This window comes from Platalea leucorodia (assembly GCF_965183815.1).
Source record: "Platalea leucorodia genome assembly, chromosome: 19".
Classification (NCBI taxonomy): domain Eukaryota; kingdom Metazoa; phylum Chordata; class Aves; order Pelecaniformes; family Threskiornithidae; genus Platalea; species Platalea leucorodia.
The window spans coordinates 2,748,073-2,763,624 of NC_138841.1; the positions used below are offsets into that span (position 1 = coordinate 2,748,073).

The 15,552-nt window shown below is 57.2% G+C and overlaps 1 protein-coding gene across 2 annotated transcripts; it reads left to right on the forward strand.

Annotated features, from left to right (window-relative positions):
- Positions 1-352: 352 nt before the first annotated feature.
- On the forward strand, positions 353-13,555 carry IKBKE (inhibitor of nuclear factor kappa B kinase subunit epsilon). 2 transcript variants are annotated; one of them, XM_082330065.1, is made up of 21 exons: positions 353-525; positions 682-782; positions 1,581-1,721; positions 2,133-2,262; positions 2,750-2,931; positions 3,250-3,410; positions 3,935-4,045; positions 4,366-4,545; positions 4,894-5,096; positions 5,524-5,588; positions 5,668-5,759; positions 5,870-5,971; positions 7,317-7,392; positions 7,492-7,604; positions 7,902-7,978; positions 8,230-8,269; positions 9,119-9,220; positions 11,277-11,373; positions 11,954-12,057; positions 12,362-12,433; positions 13,205-13,555. In XM_082330065.1, the coding sequence occupies exons 2-21, from the start codon at positions 696-698 to the stop codon at positions 13,236-13,238; spliced, it is 2,169 nt and encodes a 722-aa protein (XP_082186191.1). In that variant the 5' UTR covers positions 353-525; positions 682-695; the 3' UTR covers positions 13,239-13,555. The 2 variants fall into 2 exon arrangements, with proteins under 2 accessions (XP_082186191.1, XP_082186192.1); XM_082330066.1 differs by lacking the exons at positions 8,230-8,269; positions 9,119-9,220; positions 11,277-11,373; ... (1 more) ...; positions 12,362-12,433; positions 13,205-13,555 and adding an exon at positions 8,298-8,419 and having other exon boundaries at positions 353-782.
- Positions 13,556-15,552: the final 1,997 nt, after the last annotated feature.

Genomic DNA, 15,552 nt, shown 5'->3' on the forward strand with positions numbered 1-15,552 from the left:
GCCAGGGACAGCCGGGGCCAGGCACTGACCCCGCACACGGCGGGCGCCCCGCACAGCTGACGAAGGCTGGACGCAGACCCAGAGCCGGATCTGTCTTTGCCTCCCGTCTCCCTGCCCCAGGCAGGGCTGCGGGGTGCCCAGTGCTCAGCACCATTTGCTGTTACCAGAGTCCGTCCCGGCCCTGGCCGCTGAGCCAGCGGAGCAGCTGCGGAGCCCAGCGCGCCTGGGGACGGCTGCAACTCTGGGAATTTTTTTCTCGAGCAGGAAGCTGAAGCATTTCCTCCTCCAGCCGCAGCTGATGCTTGCAGAGCGGGTTTTGCAATCCCATAGGTTTCTGTTCTCGGGGCGGGGAGGTGCCTCTCGCCACCTTGCAGCTCAGCGTTTGTTTGCTCGTATTTTTTTGCATCTGTCAGTGTTTCGCTGCCAGCCCCGACAGGTCCCAGCGACAGGGTGGTTTTTGGCAGCGCTAACAGCTCCGTCCATGCTCAGCCCTTCGCGTGGTGCTGCCCGCTCGGCGCCGGCGAGGTAGGAGGCTGGTGGCTGCCTGCCAAGGGGTATGTCCTGCGGCTGGCTTTTTTGCCCGAGCATTGCCAGGCGAGGACGGATAAACGCCGGGATTTGGTGGCGGGGCTGGCGGAGGCCAGCGGCCCCCGGGGTGACCCGTGTGCTTGCCCCCCGCAGCGGCACTGCTGGAGATGCAGAGCACCCCAAACTACCTCTGGAGCACCGAGGACCTGCTGGGCCAGGGCGCCACGGCCTGCGTCTACAAAGCTCGCAACAAGGTGAGCGGGGGCAGCGGCGGGGGCTGCCACCCCAGAGCCACGGTGCCCCCGTGTCCCCCAGCCCTCCTGCCCCACGGCGCGGGGATGCCCGTGCTCCCCTCTGCCCTCCTGGGAGCTCCCTTCGAGAGCGGAGGCTGCTGGCAGCATCGGGGGCTGCTTTGGGTTTTATTTTCATTTTTCCTTTGGCTCCTTCCTCTCCGGGCGCCAGCTCAGGTCTGCGGGTCGAGGGCGGCTTTCGGGGCGCTCATGGCCGGATCCTGCTCGCCGGCTGCCGGTGCTCCCGTTCATCATGGGGGGAAGAAGCTGTTTTCAGGGGAATGCCCAGAGGTTTTGAAAACCCCGTCCTTGGCGATTTGCATATTTCATGCAAACACTTGCCAGGGTTGGAATAGAGACTCTCCGCCTCGCCGGCCTTTGAAGTTTATTGAGCAAGCTGCCTCTGCACGGCGCAGGGCAGGAGAGGCGGATTCGAGGAAAACAGCCCCGTCCCGCAGAGAGCAGGCGGGGAGCTGCCAGCCTCGGCTCCAGCTATAAACTTTTTATGAAGCTGAATAAACACGCTGCCATGCAGCACGTGGGCTTCGGGGACAGGAAGCAAAGGGAGGTGAATACCAGCGGTTTGCTTTTGCAGTGGAGAAGACGAAGGCTGTGGGACGCCTGTTCAGAAAACACGTTGTACTGTCAGCGTAGTTTGCATCCCGAGCGGGATGTGGGAGCAGTAACGGAGCTGATGGAGCTGCTTAGGACGTGGATGGCGTCACCTCCCATTTCCTTTTTCTCTTTTTACTCTTTTCCCAGAAATCAGGGGAGCTGGTTGCTGTGAAGGTCTTTAATAACGCCAGCTACCTCCGGCCCCAGGAGGTCCAGATGAGAGAGTTCGAGATGCTGAGGAAGCTGAATCATAAAAACATTGTCAAATTATTTGCTGTGGAGGAGACGGTAAGCGGGACCTCAGCTCAGAAACTTGCTGTGCCAACTGGGCCAGTGACGTGGGGGAACTGGTCTGAGCTGCGGGAGGGGAGCGGTGGTCCCGGGGTGCCTTCTCCTCCCACCTCTGGCTCCGCACCAAGCCTCAGCCCAGCTCTTCAGCACTGGTGGCACTGGGTCACTGGGCTGGAGCACGGATGTGACCTGCTGTTGTCCCCTGGCCAGGCGCGTGGCACAGCGGGGACATTCTCTAACGCTGGTTTGTCCGAGCAGGAGAAACCCAGGGACCCCCCAACCAAGGGAGGGGACCTGGTCCTGCCTGGGGTGGGGACAGGCCACTGGCTGGGATGCTGAGCCTGGGCCAGGCAGCGATGCTGAGCACTTTGTGAGCAGCCGAGCCCTCACGGCTGCTCCCCGCTGCAGGGCAGCAGCAAGCAGAAGGTGCTGGTGATGGAGTACTGCTCGAGCGGCAGCTTGCTGAACGTGCTGGAAGACCCGGCGAACGCCTTCGGCTTGGCCGAGTCCGAGTTCCTCATCGTGCTGCAATGTGTGGGTGAGTGCGGGGGTCCCCACGCCCCCGGCCCGGGACGGGCAGCTGCCTGCCATCGCGAGCGCAGCCCGGGGCCGAGGAGCTGCGGGCTGGGGACCTTGCGGTGCTGGTGGGACCCTGCGGGCACCAGCCCTGGGCTGTGGACGTGAGGGCTGGGCTGAGCGGTCAGAAATTGCACCCCCGCACAGGGTGGGTTTGTGAGCTCTGCGGTCAGGGGAAGGCTGAGGGTTTCTCCTTGCAGAGCTGCTCCGGGAAGCAGCTGTGGGAACAGGCCGTGCCCCACGACGGGGGAGCACGAGGGCAGTGCCCTACCGTGTGCTCGCTCGTCCTCTCCATTCCCCCAGTCACACTGGTCCCCATTTAAGTGCAACCAGCCCTGAGGCTTGTCCCCTCTCTGGCCCTTCTCATGTTCCTATGTTTAAATAAAACCCACTGGAGCAAACTGCTCCAGCCCCACGCACGAACGCTGCCTCCCCCTCCTTGTGCGCAGTGGCAGGGATGAACCACCTCCGCGAGAACAGCGTTGTCCACAGAGACATCAAACCCGGCAACATCATGCGGCTGATGGGGGAAGATGGGCAAAGCATCTATAAGCTGACGGATTTTGGGGCCGCCCGAGAGCTGGATGACGATGAAAAGTTTGTGTCTGTCTACGGGACGGAGGAATATCTCGTGAGTACAGCGTGTCACCAGCCTGGTGGCCCCTGGGAGTCCTGGGGGAAGCTGGTCCCCATCCCTCCATCCAACGGCTGGGCAGCTTGTAGAGAGCAGCAGGGACTTGGAGAGCCCAATCTCAAAGGGACCACATTTTTCAAAGAGGGGAGCTCAGCATTTTTGTTGTAGGGTTACAGGTGACGTTTTGTTTGGAGGATCCAGCAGTAGAAGAGGCCAAAGCGAGCAGTCCGTTTTCAGTCCCAGCGCCCAAGGTTTGATGCCCCTGCAAACCTGCTGGACGCGTTGGCAGTGCTGCTCTCTGCTTCATCCCTGCAGCACCCAGACATGTACGAGCGAGCGGTCCTGCGCAAGCCGCAGCAGAAGGCGTACGGCGTCACCGTCGACCTCTGGAGCATCGGCGTCACCTTCTACCACGCTGCCACCGGCAGCCTCCCCTTCGTCCCCTTCGGGGGACCTCGCAGGAACAAGGAGATCATGTAGGTACCGCGTCCAGCTGGGAGGGCTGGGTGCTGCTGTGTGGGGAGGTGGGACCGGGGCTGGTGGCCCTGGGGGCTGCAGGACAACCTGGCTGTGGCTCGGTGCGTGCCAGCAGCACCGTGTGGCTGTGCGCTGTCATTTACTGCTCACTTAGTCCCGTACAGCCTAGAAAGCCCTGAATGTAGCCCGTGGCTGACTCCATACTCTCTGCACGCTGGAGAGTGTCCATGTGAAGTGTGGTAAAGCATCTGTGCCCCATTTACCACATTTGCCCTCAAAATGCATCCTCGTGACTTTGTGGCTAAACAGCTGAAAGAGGAGACAGGGTTAATGTTTGCTTGAAACTTTTTGACTGTTTCTTGAAGTATTTTCCCTCTGTGCTTTTTTTTTTTCTTTCCGTGAATCGTGTCTTCCCCAGCCCATCCATGCTCTGCCCTTTCCCTCTTTGCTGAACCCGAGGGACACAGTGCCCAAACAGAGGCCCTTTGGCTCGTTTCACCTGCGAGCAATTTCCTTTCAACAGGTATAAAATTACCACCGAGAAGCCTCCCGGAGCCATCGCGGGGGTCCAGAGGCAGGAGAACGGGAGCATCGAGTGGAGCTACGAGCTGCCCGTCACCTGCCGGCTCTCCACGTGAGTGTCCCTTGCCGGGCTCGGCTCCTGCTGCGGGTCTGCTGTCCTGGCACCGTGGCTGGAGAGGGCATCCCACCTCAGATGGCACGGGCAGTTCTAATGAGGCAGATGAGCTTTTCATCTGCAGATGTCACAGCTCTCGGACCAGGTCTTTGCTTTACAGCTGGGAAAAGGGGGTGCAAGACAGGGCAGCGGCTCCGTCGGTACAGGAGCTCAGCTGCAGAAGACGGGCTGCGCCTCTGCCCGGCCCCGCGGGTCACCGCCTTTATGGCTCAGGGTCGTGCCAGTCCGTGCAAACATCTCCTCTTCTGCTGCTGCAGGGGGCTGAAGGACCAGCTGATACCCATTCTGGCTAATATCCTGGAGGTGGATCAGGAGAAATGCTGGGGATTCGACCAGTTTTTTGCAGAAACCAACGACATTTTGCACAGAATCGTGGTTGATGTCTTCTCCCTGCAGCAGGCTTCCTCGCATCGCATCTACATCCACTCCTACAACACGTAAGGATGCCAAGACTGTGTTAAAAGCGAATTTGGGAATTGAGCTCAGGAGCCTCAGCCCCTCGTTTCAGTAGGTGAACCTGGGGAGGGTGCCCGTTCCCTTTGCACCGCAGTTAAACCAGGTTAATGCCAACCGGACTCAAACCAGCCTTTGCTGGGGAGTGCACTAAACGGGAGCCGTCGGCTCCTGGCATGGCACACAGGGAGCCCCAGCGAGGTTGCCCGAGGGGCTCCGCTGAGCTGCTGGGATGTTTTGCTCTGAGAAGGTGGCAGGCTGTTAAAGCGATGGAAATCTGAGCGCTCGCCTCCTTGCTTATTCCCCATCCTTTCCTTTCTTTTTCATTTCAGTACCACCAAGTTTTTAGATGCTGTCTTCAAACAAACAAATATAGTCCCTCACCACCAAGAATATTTTTTTGAAGGTCATCTGTATGAGTTGGATCCTAATCTACAAGCTCATAATTTCTGCAAAACCACAGAGCACAACCCTCTGACCTTGCTGAGCTCCGCTGAGCAACCAGAAGATGTGGTAGGAGTCAGATACAGAGACCGTGAGTACCGTTGGCTTGGAGATGCGCCATGGTGTGCCCCATCCAGGGGTGGGCTGGGTGCCACAAGAGAGATTTGCTTAAATTATTATCCTAATAAACTCCAGTGTGCCGTAGGAGGTGGAGGGGTTACGATGCTGGAGCAGGATTAGGAGGTTTCAGGGTCAGTTTTACCCTGCCGTGTGCTGTTGCTCTCCAGCCACGCACCGTGCCAGGCTTTGCAGGTGTTTCAGGCCTTTGTCCGCGTTTCCAAAATATCTTGGAGACCTGCACTAAGCCCCCAGCATTGCAGCCGCTCCTGTGCCTGAAATCCTGAGCGGCTGCAGGGTTTGCCTCCGCGGGCATGAGACATCCCTGTGGGTCCGCTGCCGCGGCTCGGGGGCTCCAGGCTGGCTCCCCAAAGCACCGTGACCGCTGTCTGTCTTTCCAGCGGCACTTGAGTTTCCAAAGTTTGTCCCCAAGGTGGACGTGGTGGCCGACTGCAGCGCAGCCAAGGTAGGCGTGGGTGCCCGTGCAGCCCGGGGGAGCCCCGGCCGCGGAGGCACAGCCACCGGCAGCGCCCTTTGCTTTCCAGAGCGCAGTGGGCGCCGTGCACCAGACGCTGCGGATCGCCCAGGCCCTGCGGCGCTGCCGGGAGCTGCTGGCGAGAGGTCTCCACTGGGTGATGTGAGTGCCGGAGCCACCGCGGTCGCAGGAGGCGTGGGGGTGACCCGTCCCTTCCCAGCACCGAGAGCTTTGTGTGTTAAGAGTTAAATGGCTGTTTTCTCTCTTGACAGCGGGAACCTGAAAACGGAGTGCTCGAGGATTTTGGAGCAGAGGAGAGGGGCTCTTTCGGTGCTGACCTGCCTGCAGCTCACTGAGGTGAAGACCCGCGTGCTGTAAGTCTGGCTTTGCAGCCGTGGGGATGCAGGCGCTGGGCTGCGGCAGCCACCGGCGATGCCCTGAGGCTGCTGCAGATAAGATATGGGACTCTCAAAGGCGCCTGAATAATCAGAAATAAGTAAAATTTCAGGAATAAGCTGGTAGCTGGAAGGTAAGAGGCTTTTTCACTGTATGCGGAGGCTGCGGGAATTGAGCCACCCTGGCTGTTTCTCCCTCTTTGCATCAGTTTTAATGATCGGTCCCCAGTTTCATGGGAGCCCAGAATTAGTCCTCGCTCCTGTTCCGGGGCTTTGAGACTGTTAGGGCCGGCGAGCTGGCAGAGTGCGGAGCAGGCAGGGCTGCTGCTGCCAGCTCGTGGGAAAGGGAAAAAGAGCTGTTGCTGCCAGCAGAGTTAAAACACCGGGCAGGATGGCATCGGCAGCCAGGTCCCCTCCATGGTCTGGCCAGCATCGCCGACCCCTCTCCCTGCAAACAGCCTTGGAGAGCCGAGCGTGGGGAGCGTCGGGGAGGGCGGCCGGCAGCCCGTCGTGCTGCATTCCCACTGAGCCGGCATCCCGCCCGAGCGCACCGGCCACGATGAGACACCGGCCACAATGAGACGTCTTTTATTTCCATTGAAGAGGCTCCGCTAATGGAGCATTCACTGGAGGCTGGATTACAGAGGAACCCTGGGCTGTCCTTGCCGTAACCAGTGCACCCATTCCCACCCGTGCTGCCCCAGGGAACGCTGAACCCATTTTATCTAAAGTAACCCACTGTTATTTTGCTTTTCTGTTTTGTTGTTGTAGTGGAAAATTCTTTGCTGCTGCATTGCTGTTCTTTTATTCTTTTCAATTCAGCAAGACTCTTTAATTTCCATTTCATCTAAAAAGATAGGGACACATGGTTCCCATTGACTTCAGCCGGATTAGCGCAGGGCTGTAGTGCCAAGAGCACTAATGCTGCAGCTGGATGCTGCTGGCTTATCCATCCCTTCCGACACGGTCTGGATCAGGCGCATTTCTGCTGACTTAGCCAGCGTGCACTGCTCAGCGTTACACTCTCATGCCAGCTGCAGGGAGGCAGACAACATCTGATCTGGCCTAAAGCCAATCCATATGAAGCTAACAATTTTGGAACAAATTGGACACAACAGGGCGAGTTTTTACTGGATCAGCACTTTGCATCTTGTAGCTCCGATCCGTTGCCCTGAATGCAGTTATTGCCCAAGCAAACCACAGCCCGGCTCCCCCAGGGACTCTGACGCTGCCTCCACCACGGGATGGATTTTCTTTGCCCAAGTGACGGCTGCCTCTGGTTTATATTCCGCTTAAGGAATAGCCATTTTCTGTCTTTCTTCAGGTACGAGGCTGTTCCTGCAGGCAGCGGGGTGCTGGCTCTGAAGGACGTGGCCACGGTGAAGACGAGGCTGCAGCGGGTGAGCCCCCGCGGGCGGCTCCGTGCGGAGCCGGGCAGCGTCCGCAGGCACGGGCAGCGTTCGGAGCAGCCGGCCCCAACCTCTCCTCCCCATCCGCAGGTCGCCGAGGAGCTCTCTCAGTGCTCCCACAACATCTTTGACTTTCAAGGGGCGCTGGATGGCATTTTGTCCGAACTGGTGAAGCACAGGCAACAAGTGCATGAAGACAAAAGGTTTGCAGTGCCAGCTTTACCGAAATCCCCGCCAACGCTTTGCTGTTCTTAGCTGGATTGAGCAGACATCGCTGCCTGCTCCCAAAGAGCCATGCACAGCCCCTCATTGCAAACAGCTTTTAACGGCCCTGTGCACGCGCGTGTAATATTGGGTGATGTCCCTATATACAACACGGGGAGCAGCAGTGTCCCCTAGTTACAGCGTGTTCGGACTTCCCCCCAAAGTGCTAATTTCACCCCAGCCCCACAGCCCTCCTCCTGCGGGGCCTCACGCCTCCTTCCCTGTCCCGGTTTCAGCATCCGGCAGATCGAGTGCTGCCTGGAGAAGATGCAGCTGATCTACAAGCAGTTCAAGAAGGCCAGGACGTGTCTGCGTAAGTGACGGGGACGGCGGCCCCGGGGGCGCGAGGCGCGGGGCCGCGGCAGGGACGTCCCTGCGCTGGCCCGCTGGAAAAATGAATTATTTCAGTTTGCTGGGTTTAGCAGATATTTCTGTGCCACGACAGTAGTCCCAGGGGCTGCAGCCCTAAAAAAGCCCCCTGAGCGATCTCTGTGTGCTGTGAAATTGCCCATTTATTGGGTATGAACAGGGAAACGTGTGGTGACCGGTGTCTTTCCTCCCCAGGGCTGGGCTACAATGAGGAACAGATACACAAGCTGGATAAGTAAGTCCCAACCCTCTCCCCTTTCTAGGACCCACGCTGCAGCCAGGCGGGTGTTTGGCGTTTCCGATTGAACCCTAAGGGGATGTAAAATCTTCCTGGGTCACTAACGTTGAGAGAGGGCACCTCCAGGTGACTTCTGTGACAGCTCATGGATGCAGGACCTGTCACAGCAAAGTTTTCAAGCTGCAAGCTGTTTCAGACGAAGGTGTGAGAAAACCTCTGCAGACCTGGGGCCGGGGAGCTGCTGCTGGGCCAGATCCCTGCGTGGGACTGCGGGGAATGAGCCCCTTTCGGGCTATTGCTCACACAGTACTTAGTTTGTGGCCATTTGTTCGCTGAGATGCCGATTTAGGAAGTGTCTGTGCTTTCATATCTGCTTAACTTTCAGTGGGAGGAAAGCGTCTGATGGCTTTTGTACCTTTAAAAATCCTCCTTTCGGTTTCTGCTGAAACTAGGGGAATTTAACACGGGCAAGAAATAAAATTCACGCTTCAATATACACCAGGGATGGTGAAATTTAACAGGCAGCTTCTTTATCTTAATTAATCTCCGGTCTAACCTTGGACATTTGCCTTAAACTCCAAGGCAAAGACTTCTCAGAAGTGCCCCAGGGTGGGGATGAGCCCAGCTGGGCGTCCCCGCCTGGGTCCCCCGGCCCCCGAAGCCTCCCTCTCCTCTTCATCATACTTTGGTTTTCTTTGTAACATTGATGCAAAATTCATTACTGAGCATCCAGTCCCTCTTTCTCCATTCGGGAGCCAGCTTTAGGTCTCCTGCCACGTGAACGCTGATGTTCATTTTCATACATTTAAGGAAATAACAGTGTTCTCTCTTTTTTTCGGGTTTTAGGGTGAATTTAGGGCATCTGGCCAGGAAGGTTCTGTTGATTTTCCAGGACGACTGTGTCCAGCGGTACCAGGAGGCCCTCGCCCTCCACGGCAGCAGGATGAGGTACCAGCCCCTGCCCAGCGCTCTCCCGGGGTTTCGGGGCTCTGGCTTTCGGACCCCGGTGGGGATGGGGGACGGGGCTTTCCAGTAACCCTCCATCGACCAGGGCTGCTGAATGCTCTCTGCTATTGATCGCGTACTGGGCTGCGGGTGGAGATGATGCTGTTGGTAACTGCTGCCGAGGGGCTCTAAAGGGGCGATAAGGCCTTAAAGCAGCAGCTCCGTGGCACTGCTAGAAATCCTGCTGTCTACGCTGGTTCTTATCCCGTGCCATGTATTTCTGCCCTGTTGTTTTAAGTTGTTTTTTTTTTAAAAAAAAGCCCCCTAAACTTGCAGCTTGAGTGCAGGCAGCTGGTTTCCTCGCTTTCTGACAATGAGAGGTTATTTTATCAGGACAAAATTGCTATTGAGACAAAGAGATCTACTTATTAGGAATGATTTTCTGTTAAATTGTGTTTGGGGAATAATGCAAAGAGCAAATTACCTTGCAGTGATTGAGCACAATCCACTGCCTATCACAGCAGCAAAGAGCAGGGGCGAGGGGGAGGCAGTTAGAGGAAGAAGATGGTGCAGAAATTGGATTTTTATGGCAAGGTTGCTTTTAGAGAGCAGCAGCATCCATTCCCCTGGGCTGCCAGCGTGGGCAGAAGGAGAATGATTTTCTATAATGCCTTAGAATTAAACCCGGCTTTTGACCTGGTCCCTGTTTCTGGTGTGGAGTAGCCCTGCGTAGGATTTAACATGTGGGGGATTTTTAGGCTAGAGGTTTGTCTCAGGTGCTCAGGAATGCCCCAGGAGCAGCAGGCTGTCCCTGCCCTGTCCCTGCCCTGTCCCTGCCCTGTCCCTGCCCTGTCCCTGCCTTCTCCCCTCTCCAGCCTCAGCCTGTGCAGCCGGGGGTTTCCACGCTGCAAACCCTCTCCCGCGGGCAGGTTTCACTTCGGGGACAGCAGCCGGTGCCCGCAGTCACCTCCCGCCGCGTCCCATCGCGGGGCAGGGAAATCTCCCCTTGGCTTCGGCTGGAATTTTGTCTCGGGGTGCGATTCCTCTCTGGGTGGAGAGCCCCGCAAAAGCCGTGCGGTGCAGGAGCCCCGTCTGCACTAAAGCAGGGCTTTCACCTTTGCTCAAGGGAAGAAAAAAGCTTTGTGTTTTTCTAGAGTATTTTTGTGTCTGTTTTCCTGTCCTTAGGGAGAAGGCATCGTGAGTCACAACTGGATATTTTTAATTTATTGTTACTTCAGTTTTAATTGTTCTGTTTTGACTTTCTTCCTGCTAGAAGCCAGGGTTTGTGGTGTGGTGGCTGTTTTTCTGGGGACTGGAGGTGGGCTGTTCACCTTAAATATTCTTTCCTTTTTTATTTTTTATTTTAAAGCCAAACAAAACCTTTTTTTTTTTTTTTATACAACTGGCAGCGCGCCTGCCGGGTACGTGGCACCTCCGCCCTGGGGCCCCTCGCCCTGGCAGGAGCAGGGCAGTCGGTCCCCCCAGAACTCGCAGGAGGGTTTACGGGGCTGGGGCAGAGCAGAGGGGACGGCGGTCGCACCGTCCCCGCGGCAGAGCCCACCGAGCCGCCGCCGGGTTTGGGCTTTGGTGTCAATGGTGCTGCCGGCAGAGAGACTGGCCCCAAGGACACGCTCGAGGGGGAACTTTTCTGGCCTTCATACGCTTCAAATGTGAAAGGAGAGCATGCAAAAAGAAATGCAAAACCAAGGAGGCTTTTTGAGGAGATGCTCAGTCCTCCCGGGGCACAGAGGACCGGCCTCTGCGGCACTGACGGCAGAAGTGATGGGCTTGAGCTGTCTCTCATATAAGCAACACTTTCTCTAATTAATTTGCTGTTAGCGTTGTTTGGATAACCTGGCCTACGGTGGCTATTAGCAGAGCTGCGGCCGTAATTACAACAAACACTGTTGTGACTCATTTGCTTTCCTTCAGGATTTCAACTTCGATCCAGAAAGGTTTGCAGAAAGCAATACAAAATTTAAAATAAAAAAAAAAATTATAACGATCCACACTGCTGCCAAACATTGAGCGGGAATTTTGTCGTTGTCTTTCTTTCTAGGAAAGTTTGTGAGATAAAGAAGCATTTGAAGAAGCTCAGCAACCGCATCAGCGCCTGCAGCGTGGAGACGATGGAGTGCCAGGACTGCCTGCAGAGTGTAGGTGCCCGGGGATGCTGCTGCACAGCCTCTGCCTCCAGATAACGCTGCTGCTCCCCTCTCCCAGCGCCCACCGTGTGCACGAGTGCATAAGTAGGGAAACACCGGCGTATCTTTAAACAACTTGCTGCGGTTCTGTGTGGGTGATCCACACCGGAGATCTTGCTTCCCCCACTGCGCAGAGCAAGGAATGGGTAAACCTTCGGCAGTGGCACCTCTGGTCCCGAGGGTTGCCTGGCACGGGGGAAGCTGTACCCCATAAACAGGAATTGCGGGAGTAGAAAAATGATGCTTCACCTCCAGCTCTCATCATGGGCTACCTGACAAGCTGCAGCATAGCCACCTGGCAGATGCCCCGGTCCTTTGGTTATTTTATTTCGTTTGTTCTGAAGAAATGAATGTGCTGCACGTGACTATGTAGGCATAATTTCCCCGAGTGTTTTGTCCCCCTCCTGTCCCAGGGTAGGCATGCCGCACTCGCAGGGCGGCAGAGAGGGCCCAGGCAGGGCGGCACCCGGGGCTCAGACCACCGCAAAGCCCGCTGCCTGCCGGCGGCTGCCAAGTCTCTCTGTCTCTGCAGGCTCTGGACAGGTTTCTCCAGACAGAGAAACGGAGTTTGGCCCCGGTTCCTCCCGCGCCTTCACCTGTCCATCTGAGCCAGGCACGCCAGGAGATGGCTTTCCGGTGAGTCTTTCGGAAGAGGGTTTTGCAGACAGCCCGGCTCCCCGGGCAGGAGCGGGATCTCCCGCTGCTCATCCTCTGCATGAGCAACAGGGCGAGCGCTGGGGCGAGGGCTCTGTGCCTGCAGGGCTGGGATGCGTTAAGCCCTTGGCCGCTGCGCACGCCGTGGCCCTGCCGGCGGCGATCCCCGCTCGGTGGCCCCTGGGCCGTCCCTGCCAGCTCAGGCAGCCCGTCGGCGGGAGGTGCTCCCGCGGGGAGCGGGAGGCTGAGCAGCCTGGGGGTAAGGGGCTGGTGGTGTCCCCGGCAGGATGCAGGAGCTCCTGGAGCAGATGAGGTCAGTAACTTGTGATCTCCAGTTCAACAACAGCATCATCGAGCGGTGAGTAAGAGCACCCAGAGACGCTGCTCCGAGCGGTGATTCCTGCCCCTAACACCCAGACGTGCCTGTGCCGCCCTGGGAAGGGGCGGTGGGTCTGGGTGGGCTCCCTGGGGGACTGCGAATGAGCTCCGGCACCGGGAGCCGTGCCTGGGGCCGAGCACAACCACAGCGACTCGTGGGGTGGTTCACATGGGGGTTTTAACGGCACCAAGTTTAGATCATGATCTGGCAGCAGCAGAGTTTATCTTTCTTGGAAGTTTAAGCATGATCTTCTGCAAATGCTATGTCATCTCTCCACCCTCTTCCCAGCCTTTTTCCTGTGCTGCTCAGCACAGGCAGCTGCTGGCGGCCACGGAGAAGTAGATGCTTTTGATTTCTGGATGAAACTCTGTGCAAAACCCAGCATCCGACTGCTGACAAACCCTCTTGGGTTTCTTCCTCTGCAACCTTTTTTTGAGGATCTTAATGCAAATCAACAATATGAATATGCACATCAAAATGTCAAAGAGTTTCAGATCAGATTTTTAAGAGAAAAAAAGAAATAAGTGATTCACCCCAGCCCTGTTTTTATGGGACCAACTGTGTTGTTGCAGTACGTCCACTGTGAATAAGGGGATAAGAAAGGTCTGGTATGCTTTTGGTGAGAGGAGCTTATCCCAAGAGGCACAGGAACAAGCCCAGGGGTTGGTGCCCAGCCCAAACTGGACTTTGGGACTGCGTGAGCCCAGGCAACCCCTCTCCAGTCTAAAGCCTTTGGTTCTGTTCCTGCAGGTTAAGTGGGGCTGCCCCCACTCCTGGAATTTGAGAGACGTGGTGAATTTGCAGCAGGGAACACTTACGGCACTTTGGTTCCAGAGCAACGGAGACGTTTGACGTTCGTGTTTGTGTCCTACCTCTCCGCGCCAGCACTTTTGCACAGTTCACCAGCATTAGCTTTGAGTGGCTTGCAAGCCTTGAGCCTTTGAAATTTTGACCAGAAAATTGGTTTGGTTTTTTTTTCCTTTTAAAAAGTGCTTGAAGGACTTCATGTTTTTCTAGCTTCTCTGTATCACCGTGTTGGATGATGAAGAGGAAGAGGCTAGACAGATAAATTATCTTCTGCCATCTTACTCGTTTAGGGATTACGCCCACTTTTAATGTACTTCTGCTCCCTGAGGCTTCGTGGAGCGGGGCAGGAGCCCAGGGCAGGAGGGATGCTGTACCTGATGGAGGAGAGACGGGATCCAGCCCAGGACGGCTCCAGCGCTCTGCCCGGGAGTCGACAGCACGGGGAAGGCTGGAGCCGCAGACCTCTGCCCGCGGGCGCTGCAACCTCTCCTCCTGCTCCAGGGCTTCGCCGCCAGCCCAGCCCCGTGTCTGGGTTGCTGAGGGGTTTGGGAATGGGAAGGCGAGGGAGGCTTCTCTTTTTTTGGTACGTTTCTATAAATGTAACTGAGTTCTGTGTTTATGCACGCGGGGATATGCGCCTTCTCCAAACAACCCTGTACTGAGCCTACGACTCCATACACTGAATCTGGGGGTGCTACTAAATGCCAAGGCAAAATCTCAGACAAAAGGGCTCCCACGAGCCCTCTCCAGATGCAGCTCTGCAAGGGAAAGCAGGGATATTTCTTCTTCTTTTAGGTGAAAGATGAAAAGAAATCCTAAGCCGTCACCTCTGCCATTACTGTGCGGGGTGAAAGGATGCATTCATCTCTGGAGGTGACAGCAGCCGGGGTGGCGGAGCTGGGACGGGGACAGGAGGGACAGAGCGGGTGCTCTGTGGGGCTGGCTGTGAGCCTTTGGAGCTGCCCTGGGAAAGATGCCCAACACTTCACTCCTGTTACATTCCAGAGGACTAGGATGGAGGGGGAAACACGTCACCCCCACCTCATTGCCCCCCAGAAAGCGCACGGAGAGCTGTGGAAGGACCCCGATGCTCTGCGTCGGGCTGTACCCAGCCCTTTGTTAGGGGTAGTTATTATGCTCTGAATTTCCTCCTGTTTTTTGACCTTGGGTTTTACGAGGAGCCGTAATCCTCCGGTTATCGGCTGAGTCAGCTGCTCGCCAGCAGCAGCGTGCGGAGCAGCGATACGGGAAGCCTGGGGTCTCGGGGGCGCGAGCGTGAGATGGTATCAAGGAGCTCTTTGTGGGAAGAGTCAGACGCGCCGCCCCTCCGTCCACCTCTTCCTGCCCGTCCCCAGGGTGATTTATGGGTTGTCACCCACAACCCACATCCTGTGCGGCAGCAGAGGGGAGCAACGTCCCGGGCTGCAGCCAGAGCCAGGCAGGGCGACAGCCCCCATCCAGCCGGGCTCAGACACGGGTGTTTACACCTGGGAGGCTCCTGCCAGACCGATGGGCAGAGTTACCTTGGCTCTTCCCGCCCTTCTTGGCACACTCGAGTGCAAACACGCATAAATCACTGCCCTGGGCTCCCTGGAGAGCCCCTGCCCCCCGAACCCTCACCCTGGGGAAGGGGACTGCGCTACTGAGGCGCACGGTAGCAGCAAACGGCTGGTGGGAAGCGCAGGTCCCTGCACCCCTGCGGTCTGCGGGGTGGGAGGCACGTGGAGGGGCGTTTCAGAAGTGTTTGGATTCATTCCTGTCCCCCGCATAAAACCCTTCCCTCTGTGTTTGCCTGGTTTCTGCCTGTGCGCAAACCGTGACGGGCTGCTGGGGTTAAGGGAGGTTGGAGCAGGGACTGGGGAGCCAGGACTTTGGCAGCACCAGCACCAGCAAAGTCCAAGGGTGAGGGACTCGCTGCACCTCCCCGGGACCGACTCTGCATCTGGAAGGAGAGGTTGAGCCATCATCTGGGCAAGCAAACGTGTCTGACTCAACAGCGGTGGGGATGCTCAGAGTGCCTGCCTGGACCTGTCCCTTGGTGGAAAACGAAACACCCAACTCTGCCCTTCGCCTTTCCCCCAGTTCCCTTTCCAGCCCCTTTTCTGGAGGGGACACGCATTAGCTAAACCGAAAGCCTTCAGCCGAGTCTGGGCCTGCCGTGGCCGTTCTGGTTCCCCGGAGGTTGTCCCCAGCCCCCGGAGCCAGGGCTCGCCTTACCTGACGGTGGCCCGAGGCAGAGCTGCAGCAAGGACAGGGCAAGGGGCTGCCTGCCAGGGATGCCCCTGGGAGCG